The sequence below is a fragment of the Nothobranchius furzeri genome, chromosome 3, assembly GCF_043380555.1.
Source record: "Nothobranchius furzeri strain GRZ-AD chromosome 3, NfurGRZ-RIMD1, whole genome shotgun sequence".
Taxonomy (NCBI): domain Eukaryota; kingdom Metazoa; phylum Chordata; class Actinopteri; order Cyprinodontiformes; family Nothobranchiidae; genus Nothobranchius; species Nothobranchius furzeri.
Window position 1 is genome coordinate 6161407 of NC_091743.1, and position 10324 is coordinate 6171730.

The following is a 10324-nucleotide window of genomic DNA, read 5'->3' on the forward strand; positions in this document are numbered from 1 at the left end:
CTAGCCAATCAGCGGCCAGATTCATGATGCTGGCCCTACTCAGCCTTGCCAGGTACCCCAACGGAGCAGAGACCAAGCATTAGGGAGAAAGTAGAGGAAAAATTTTTGAACCGTTCCCTCGGGAACAGCGGTTGGTCCGAGTTACTCTGAGTAGTGTTCCTGGAAAACTTGCTTGAGAGAACTAGACCTGATGGACAGTTTCTTCTTGAATTTCTGCTGTTACCTATAGGTGGTGCTCTGCTGTACGATAATGTCAGGGTGACCATGACATCTAGGCAGCTGAATGGTTCCCAGCGCGTGCTTCTGGACGGGCTGATCAGTGACGATGACTGCAGGGAGCTGCGGCGCTTGTCCAACGTGAGTCCCTCCAACAGGGTGTCCGCGGGGTTTTAAAAAGTATTAAAAAGTGATAAATAAAAATAGTCAAATTTAAGGCCATTAAAAGTGTTAAATTTGGTCTCAGAGGTATTATTTTTTCCAAATTAGCTATTATTTTTTCAGACTATCAGATGTCGTATTCTGAACATCGACATAGAAATATATTCCGAATGAAATGTTTTGAACGATTATAAAAACAAAACAAGCCGATTATTTGCTCCTCCCACTTGTGCTGCCCGGAGTTGCAAATGAAGCGCTCCTCCACAGTGTTGCCAACTTGGCGACTTTGACGCTGTTTCTAACAGCTTCTCAGACCCCCTTCTTGACTTTTTAAATCTTAAAAGTACCTGGCGAACACCTCAGAAACATCTCTGGTAACCCTTAGCTACTTTCTGGATAACTGTCGTCGACGTTTCCTGCAGGTTAGCTAAAAACTCCGCCTGCGCTCTGGACCGTTCTTCAGGGCATTAGGAAAGGGAATGATGTAGTGATGTGTCAGTCGCTAAAGACAGCTCTCGGAGCCGGCTCCCTGTTGGGAGTAACCAGAGTGAGTGACACACACACCGCACCTGCGGACTCCTGAGCCGATAAAAACGGCTAAATGTGCGCGTGCGGCGTGCTAAACACACGTGGAGCTTGCCCCTGATTGCTGTGAGACCGGGTTGGGGGGTGGGGGGTGCAGCTGTGGTTGAGACAATTATTACATTAACTGATGGACTTGTAAATAAATAGTTTATAAATAAGGTAGAAATAAGTTCCTCACGCTGATAAATAATAACTAATCTCTCTGAGGACACGGTGCTAGTGCACTCTCCTACAGCACCTTGACACGACTCAATAAATGCTATGCAACATTTAGTGAACATCAATTTGCATGTATTTGTTATAAATGCCACTGTATAATTCTTGCTGTCAGTATTTGCAAGATATTGGTATGTGGGTCTGTACTGGTTAGACTTACATGAGTTAAACCAAGGTCTTTAGCCCTTGGGTCATAAACTATGAGCTATAAGTATATTGGTCTTTTTATACTGGGAATCAGGAGTTATTTTAGTGATCATTTTGTTTCTTGTTTATTTTTGCCCTGATTGTGCCCTGAGCAGTTTTATGACTGAATAAAAACAACAACAAAAAATCTACATAAATTGAAAAATCATCTTAAATAATCGAGATCTCAATTTCAGTCACAATAATCGTGATTATTGTTTTTGCCATAATCGAGCAGCCCTACTTTAGCATATCCGGTCACATAATGATGACGTCATATTCAGTGGTCGTTCTGCATCATTTCAAGCCCCGTGGTCAACTGTCTGAACCGTTGAACAGAAGTGCCTGGCTTATTTTCTAAGTAAAATAAATATGTGCAATACGTTGTCAACATCAGTGAGTCTCTAAGTCAATTCTTTTTGTATGTTATATATGTTAAAATATGTGTAAATAGGTCGCTGATTAACCCTTTTTAATTTAGTGTTGTGATGGTTGTAAAAAAATTCTGAAGGTAGTAAAAAAAAGTATTAAAAAGTAGTAAATTTTACTTAAGGATTTCTGTATATACCCTGCTCCAAGAAAAAGCAGTCTCCAATGTCTGTCTGCCACATGTCGACACATCCTCATGTCTCTGTGCGGTCATTTCCCAGGGGGCTGCGCTGAAAGGTGATGGCTACAGTGGACAGCCATCTCCACACACGCCCAATGAGATGTTCCAGGGAGTCACAATCCTGAAGACTGTCAAGGTCTGTAGACGGGAACCGAAATACGTCTGCGTGAGTGAGTGAGTGAGTGAGTGAGTGAGTGAGTGAGTGAGTGAGTGAGTGAGTGAGTTCCTGTTGTGTAGACAGTGTGTAGGAGCCTGAACTGAGGTGAATATAAATAATGATTATAGCTGCTTAGTTGCTCACTTTTTATGTCACTCTTCATTGATTCAAAGTTGCTTAACTATTAACCCTCCCACTGTCTTTATGGGGGTGACCCCGCCAGGAAAGTTGACCATTGAGCAGGATTGAGGTCCACGTGGCAGGGGTGAGGCGGTGCTCACCCCTGCCACGTGGACCCAAGGGATGAACCATCAGTCCTGCTCAATGGTCAACTCTCCTGGCGGGGTCACCCCCATAAAGACAGTGGGAGGGTTAAACGCAAGTATTATTTAAGTTTGTAATTTGAAATAAGAAGTACAAGATATGAAGAAAAGTGGCTTATTTGTTTTGCATGCTTTACTTGAATGAGCCAGTAGGGGGAGTGTTTCTTAGATTGTGTGAATAAGAAAAAACAGTAAAAGTGGATGGCGACTTTTCTCAGACAAGACAGGGAGTGGAGCCAGACCTCCCTTTGCCCTTTAATTCTCCGCCTTACTATTTTGTTTCATTAGCAACTTGTGGAAAAGTCTTTTGTATTGTTTTGTTTAATTTTGAGTAAACAGTTAGAACGCAAGTGGACTCTGAGGATTCTTAATCCCTTCATTTTTTTGGATAAAGACGGAGGAGGAGGGTGATATGAGAGCGTCAGACTGGTCTCCACATATTTTGGATTAACACAGTGTGTTAAATAAAAACTCATCGTGTGTGAAATTGCGTGTCCGCTTTGGTACAGCTGGGCCAGGAGGGGAAGGTTCCTCTGAAGAGTGCTGGCTTGTTCTTTGACCTGAGTGAGAAGGTCAGAAAGGTGTTGGAGTCGTACTTCCACCTGGACACGCCGCTCTACTCCTCCTACTCTCACCTGGTCTGTCGCTCAGCTGTTGATGGTAAGTCACCCTCTACTCAAGACAGCAATACCCAGAAAACAACCAAAGTGTAGCCATCCCTCCTCCTGGTACCAGTTAGGATTCTGGACTGGCTCCAGACAGGACTGAAGCCAATAGTCCACCGTGTGATCACTGCTGAGAATTCACCTAAATGTAAACACATGTTTGTGACAGAGTGAATCAGTCAGGTCAAGATGACATCATCCGGAGACTTTTCATCATCTACTGTACTTTCAGCCTGGGCTGATACCTGCGTCTGTCCACCAGGTGGCAGCAGAACACCAAACACCAGTCAAACTGTTGACTTACCTTTGCAGAGAAACAGGAGGGCCGAGAAGACCTGAGCCACCCTGTGCATGTGGACAACTGTGTGCTGAATTCTGAGCTAAACCAGTGTATCAAAGAGCCTCCTGCATACACACACAGGGACTACAGGTTAGGACACACACACACACACACACACACACACACACACACACACACACACACTGTAGGGACACACATGGCTAACACACTGAAATCTCTCCTCTCTAGTGCCATACTTTATCTGAACGATGACTTTGAGGGAGGAGAGTTCATCTTCACTGAGTTGGATGCAAAAACAGTCACGGTGAGCTGAGGACGGGCCGAGTGTCCACCACTCTGTTAACAAGGACTTTTAATAAACAGACTAAGTTATTGTTCTATATACCGTATTTTCCGGACTATAAGTCACACTTTTTTTCATAGTCTGGCTGTTCCTGCGACTTATATTCCAAATTATGTACACCGCGCTGCTGCGGGCCGGCTCCGGTCCAGGAATGAGCTCCCCTGGCCCGCTGGGAGGGTTTCAAACACCGCCATCATCTGCTGGAGACCGTGGCGCTGCTGCGCCCGCGTTGTTTATTCTGTTATTGTTACCGGTACTTGTCTTGCAATGTGAAACGCTTGGTCTCAGATTTTGTAAGAAAAATAATAAAATTTACCCCCAAAATGCGACTTATATATGTTTTTTTCTTCATTATACATTTTATGCCTGGTAAGACTTCAACTCCTGAGCGACCTATACACCGGAAAATACGGTACATTATTTTAGTCTTGAACTGAGTGACTGAAGCACAATGAGACACAAGGTCTCACTGAGCTTTTACTAACAACAACTTATCAGACTGGAAAAAAAGAGGAAAGTTCAGACTGAAGAGACCTGTGTAGAGTGTGTGGACTCGTGACTCTGTGGTGTCGTCTGAAGATGTGCTCCCTCTTCTCCAGGCGGAGGTTCATCCACGCTGTGGTCGTGTTGTTGGGTTTGGAGCGGGAAAGGAAAACCCCCATGGGGTCCGAGCTGTCACCAAGGGTCAGAGGTGTGCCGTGGCGCTGTGGTTCACCCTCGACCCATCTCATGAAGAGAAGGTAATGTCATTAATCGCCTGGTTACAGGTATCAGCTGACTAAACTGTAAATTATGTGGCGGACATCCATTTTCAACCCACGTGTGTTTTTGTTTTGTTTTGCAGGAAAGAATCCAGGCCCAGGACATGCTGAAGATGTTTTCCACTCCTGTGAATGAAGAATTCACCCTGAAGAAGCCGAGCGACCCTTTTGAGTCTCAGCCATCCTCCTCAAAAGCAGACCAGGTGGCAGCTGATCAGAAACCAGAAGGTGAAGGATCAGAACAGAGGGTGGACTCATCTGCTGAAACCAAGACTAAAAAACCAGCCAACCAGTCAAAAGACAGAGCGAAAACGAAACCAGTCTCTAAATCTTCCGTTAAGACCAAAGCTGCAGCTACAGCTGAAGACCAGAGCCAGCATCTTAAAAAAACAGCAATAAAAGCCGCCTCAGAACAGGACTCGACGTCCCCGGAGCCTCAGAGCAGCAGGGATGAGCTGTGATGGACAGGAGAGGGTAGCGGGTCTGACGGTGCTGTGAAGACTCTACCCTTTTTAATATTTCTCTGTTAGTTCACACTTTGAAACAGAGTTGTGAAAAGTGATTTGGGTGGAAATCCTCCCGAATAAAACAATAAAGTTGTGTTTCTAAAATGTGATCAACTTCTTCTGAAATAAGTAAGTAAGTAAAAGTTTATTTATATAGCGCCTTTCTCAGATATAAATCACAAAGCGCTGTACAACATGATAAAGATCAGGGCAAATACATCTAACCAATAAAAACATCAGAAAAACAATAGCAGTGATAAAATAGAAAATAAAATCATGAGTAAACAAAGTGAAGGTGTGAACCCGAACAAAGCCATCTTTTAGAACATTTAGGGAGGGAACGCCTGGATGAAAAGGTGAGTTTTTAGATGATTTTTGAAGACCTCTACAGTGTTAGAGAGACGGAGATTTGAAGGCAGACTGTTCCAAAGTCTGGGTGCAATAGTCTGAAAGGCCCTGTCCCCTTTGCTTTTCAGTCTGGTTCGAGGAACAGCCAGGAGGTTTTCAGATCTGGATCTAAGGTTCCGAGAGGTGGTGTGTGGGGATAAAAGCTCAGATAGGTAGTTTGGAGCCTGGTTGTTAAGAGCTCTATAGGTCAGCACTAAAACTTTAAACTGTATTCTATATTCTACTGGGAGCCAGTGGAGGGACTGTAAACCTGGAGTGATGTGAGCTCGTCTGCTGGATTTGGTTAGGAGTCTGGCTGCTGCATTTTGGATGGCTTGAAGGCGTGAGAGGGAGGTTCTGCTGAGACCAGTAAAAAGAGCGTTACAGTAGTCTAAGCGTGATGACACAAAGGCATGGATGATTTTTTCCAGATCTGCAGTAGAAACCAGTTTACGGACTTTTGAAATGTTTCTCAGTTGAAAGAAACAAGAGCGGGAGATGGTTTTGATGTGTGAGTCTAAACTTAAAGCTGGATCAAAAATAACTCCTAGGTTTCTAATGTTGGCCTTGGCTGACGGGCAAAAAGTGACAATTTCTTGCTCGATTTTTGGCTGAAGTTCTGGGGGTGCAGTGATCAGGGTCTCTGTCTTGTTAGCATTGAGGACAAGAAAGTTGCTGGACAGCCAGTTACTGATCTGGGTCAGGCAGATGTTCTTCACTCATATTGTAATACATCTGTTGTGCTCTCTAGGAATGAATGCCTTGTAAGTTGGACTCTGGAGAATTTGTGTCAGATTTTGATGCATTTTCCAAATCCAGTGATAAGGTTTGGGACTAGAGTTCACACTCATTTGAAGTGAACTACGGGGGATCTTTGTGGGCACCCTTCAGTTGTGTGTTCCTAAAAACTACCCACAGTGGCCCTGTTGGTGTATGCCCATATGAAGAACCCGGCACTCTGCCCAGTTTAACTACTCAAGTCACTCACACTGTGGGCCGTTTTTTGGCACGTCGAAATCACTGAAAGATTATTCAAAGTCAAATTTCTTTCTAAAGCACGTTTCAGACGGGATGGCAGCCTACCAAAGGGCTGCACAGGGAAAGGTGACAAGTCAAAGTAAAGGCCGAACAACTAAAAGCGTAATAATTAAAAAGTAAAACCAGGGCCGTTTCTAGCATTGTGGGGGCCCTATGCAAGATTTTGTTCTGCCCCCCCCCCCCCCCTACTTTGACAAACTGCAATTGAATGATAGCTTACCTTAGGTTATCCATAAACACCATAAATTGTCACGAATTGCAAGCAAAACATGGTACTGTATTAAAATGAAACACTCCAGAAAGATGAGTAACAAAAACTAGAAAGCAGTCAGAGTGCAGACCTCCACCCTGGGAGGGGTGTTAACATCACACATACCATAATAAAGGGGCTACATGTTAACAAGTATGACAACAATTCATTAAAGACTCCTGTATCAAGACAGTGGTCAAGATCACAGTTTTTCTGATGGGCTGAGATTAATTATTTTAATTATAACTGGTTTTATTGAGCTATTAAAATTTAAAGCTAGTGCGTAGTTTATAATTGGCATTTTAAACCAAAACAATAATAGCAGAAAAAAACAGATATTATTTTTCTTCAGAAAAGTATAAAAAGAAAATGTTCATGAACAAAAAATCTGAAGTAGCAGAAATCAAACCTAACCTGGTATTGATTTTTCATATGAACAACTTTCAGTGTCTGAGTTTCAGGTGATAATGTCCGTCAATGTTCAGGAGCTTTTAGCTGCTGTGCTCTTCTGCAGAGCGGTTCTTGTCCTGCTGTAGACAAACTCTTTCTTGCACTCTTAGCACATCCAGGGAGTGGACCTGTTTCACCCCTGACCGGCCCTCTCTGCTTTGTCCATTCCTTCTCCACTGGTCCAGTGTCATGTCCCTGGGATGGTGTTTAACCCACGACATGAAGAATCATCACATGACAAAGAAGAAAGTTCAAACAATGATTTATTAACCTAACTAAAAGTGTCCTGGAAATATCCAAGTACAACGAAGCCGGCACGAGTCCAGAAGCCAGCAGGGAGGGCAGACGGTGTGACGGGGTGTCCAGGAGAGGGAGCCAGATGATGGCGGCAGAGGGCAGTGGAGAAGGAGGAGAGGCGAACCTTGAGAATTGTAATCCAGGCGGGTTATGGTGACTTCCAGGTAGGTACATCCAACAATGGTTCAGAGATTCCAAGTATCCTGAAGATGAAACAGACGCGAGTCCAAAACCAAAAAATCCAAGCACAAAAAACCAGATAAATCCAAAAACTGTGACAGCACAAATGTCTGAGCAGAGACCAAGCAAAACCTAGAACTGAGTGGCAAGATTCTACCGTGAGTAGTTAATCATCCAGCGATGTGAAGTGGTTCCCTCTCCTCTTAAATAGAGCTCTGCTGCGGTTGATTAGAGGATCTGCAGCTGCTGCTGATCGGTAATGCCCCGCAGCTGGTGAGTGCCCTCTCCTGGAATGACAGTCTTACAAAGATGTTGTGGAGAAGAGGGAGTACTCACCCCGTCACACAACAATGCCCCCCCCCCCCCCCAACGGACGCTACCTGGCGTCCTAGCAACCGACTCCTCGTAGTCCCGAATGAGGGAATGGTCCATGATGAAGGAGCGCGGGACCCAGGAGCGTTCCTCTGGGCCGTACCCCTCCCAGTCAACCAGGTACTGGACCCCACGACCACGGGGTCGGGAGTCGAGGATCCGCCGGACTGAGTAGACCAGTCCCCCCTTGTAGAGCCGGGCCGGCGGCGAAGGCGCAGGAGCAGGGCAAAGAGGACTGGAACCAACGGGTTTAACCAAGGAAATGTGAAATACAGGGTGTACCTTCATGTTCCTGGGGAGGTCCAGCCGAACCGTGGTGGGAGTAGGCGTGTCCAGGACCCTGAAGGGGCCGATGAACCTCGGAGTGAGCTTCCTAGAGGAGGCCTTTAGCGGGATGTCCCGGGAAGACAGCCAAACATCCTGACCCGGAGAGTACAGCGGGGCGGGGCGCCGGTGTCGGTCTGCCAGCTGCTTGTTCCTGGCGGCAGTGCGCTCCAATGCCGCCCGGGTAGAGGCCCATGCCCGTCTGGCCCCCCTGAGAAACTGCGGGATGGAGACTGAAGCCGAGGACTGCTGTGGAAACAGTGAGGGTTGGTAACCCAGAGACGCCTCAAATGGTGACTGACCGGTGGAGGTGGATACATGGCAGTTGTGAGCATACTCGATCCATGCTAAATGTGTGCTCCAGGTGTTGGGCTGGGAGGAGCAGACACAACGCAGCATGGCGCCCAGCTCTTGGTTTAACCGCTCACACTGCCCATTAGTCTGAGGATGGTGGCCGGAGGTGAGGGCGACCTTGGCGCCCAGAGCTTCTGCGAACTCCTTCCAGACCCGAGCCACGAATTGGGGACCCCGGTCAGACAGAATCTCCGTGGGAATACCATGCAGCCTAAAAACATGCTTCACAAGGAGTTTGGCAGTAACAGTCGAGGAGGGAAGACCTTTAAGAGGCACCAAATGACATGCTTTTGAAAACCTGTCGACCACAGACATGATACATGTGAAGCCCTGAGATTCCGGAAGACCTACAACAAAATCAAGCGCTATATGCGACCAGGGACGTGACGGATTAGGAAGGGGACAGAGGAGCCCAGCTGGGGCTCGGTGGTCTCCCTTTTGCTGAGCGCACACATGACAAGCTGAAATATAGTTCTTAATGTCTATATACATGGAGGGCCACCAGAAGGTCCGTCGTATCAGAGCTATAGTGCGTCCCACACCTGGATGAATGGAAAACCTTCCTGTGTGTGCCCAATGTATAACCTGCCCTCTAAGCGCCTGAGGAACGAATAGCCTCCCTGGGGGTCCCCCTGGTCCGGGCTCGGTTTTGAGTGCCTCCAAAACCTTGTCCCGGATCTCCCAGGTGATCCCACCTACCACACACGACGAAGGAAGGATGGGTTCGGGCTCGGGTTCTTGGTCTGGTGCATACAGTCTGGATAAGGCATCGGGTTTAGTGTTCTTTGATCCAGGGCGATAAGAAATCTGAAAATTAAAGCGTGAGAAAAACAACGACCACCTGTATTGGCGGGGGTTAAGACGTTTGGCTTCTTTCAGATAGATTAAGTTTTTGTGGTCTGTCCATATTAGGAACGGCTGTTCCGCTCCTTCCAGCCAATGCCTCCATTCCTCGATGGCGAGTTTCACCGCGAGCAGCTCCCGGTCTCCCACGTCGTAACGGCTCTCCGTCGGGGACAGCCGCCTGGAGAAAAAGGCACACGGGTGCAGTTTATTGCCCTTGGGCGCTACCTGTGAGAGGACCGCCCCCACCCCGGTCTCAGATGCATCCACCTCTAGCACGAACTGCCTCTGGGGATCGGGTCTGTGGAGGACTGGAGCGGCGGTGAAGCGCCTCTTAAGTTCCTGGAAAGCAGCCTCGGCTTCTGGAGACCAGACAAATGGGCGTTTCACAGACGTTAAGTTAGTTAGCGGTGCGGCTAACTGGCTGTATCCCTTATTGAAGCGCTGGTAAAAGTTCGCAAATCCCAGGAAGCGCTGCAGCTGTTTCCTGGATGAGGGGGTGGGCCACTCCGTGACCCCGCGGACCTTCTCCGGATCCGCTCTGAGCCTCCCGTGTTCCACGATGAACCCGAGGAACTTGACCTGTGGGACATGAAACAAACACTTCTCTGCTTTGACATATAAGCGATTCTCCAACAACCGCTGGAGAACCGCTCTAACATGTTCCACATGCTGTGCAGAGTCCTCTGAAAAAATCAAAATGTCGTCTAAATAAACTGTTACAAACTTATTCAGGAAATCGCCCAACACAGAGTTCACAAGCGCCTGGAATACAGCAGGGGCGTTAGTCAACCCAAA

At 46.8% G+C, this 10324-nt stretch overlaps 1 protein-coding gene across 1 annotated transcript in view; it reads left to right on the forward strand.

Annotated features, from left to right (window-relative positions):
• p3h1 (prolyl 3-hydroxylase 1) overlaps positions 1-5141 on the forward strand; it is a 52119-nt gene extending 46978 nt beyond the window's left edge. The window contains exons 9-15 of the mRNA XM_070549138.1: positions 230-357; positions 2016-2111; positions 2965-3115; positions 3433-3550; positions 3650-3725; positions 4364-4504; positions 4609-5141. Coding sequence (XP_070405239.1) covers positions 230-357; positions 2016-2111; positions 2965-3115; positions 3433-3550; positions 3650-3725; positions 4364-4504; positions 4609-4986 — 1088 coding nt within the window. The 3' untranslated portion in view covers positions 4987-5141. The remainder of the gene's footprint in view (positions 1-229; positions 358-2015; positions 2112-2964; positions 3116-3432; positions 3551-3649; positions 3726-4363; positions 4505-4608) is intronic.
• Positions 5142-10324: the final 5183 nt, after the last annotated feature.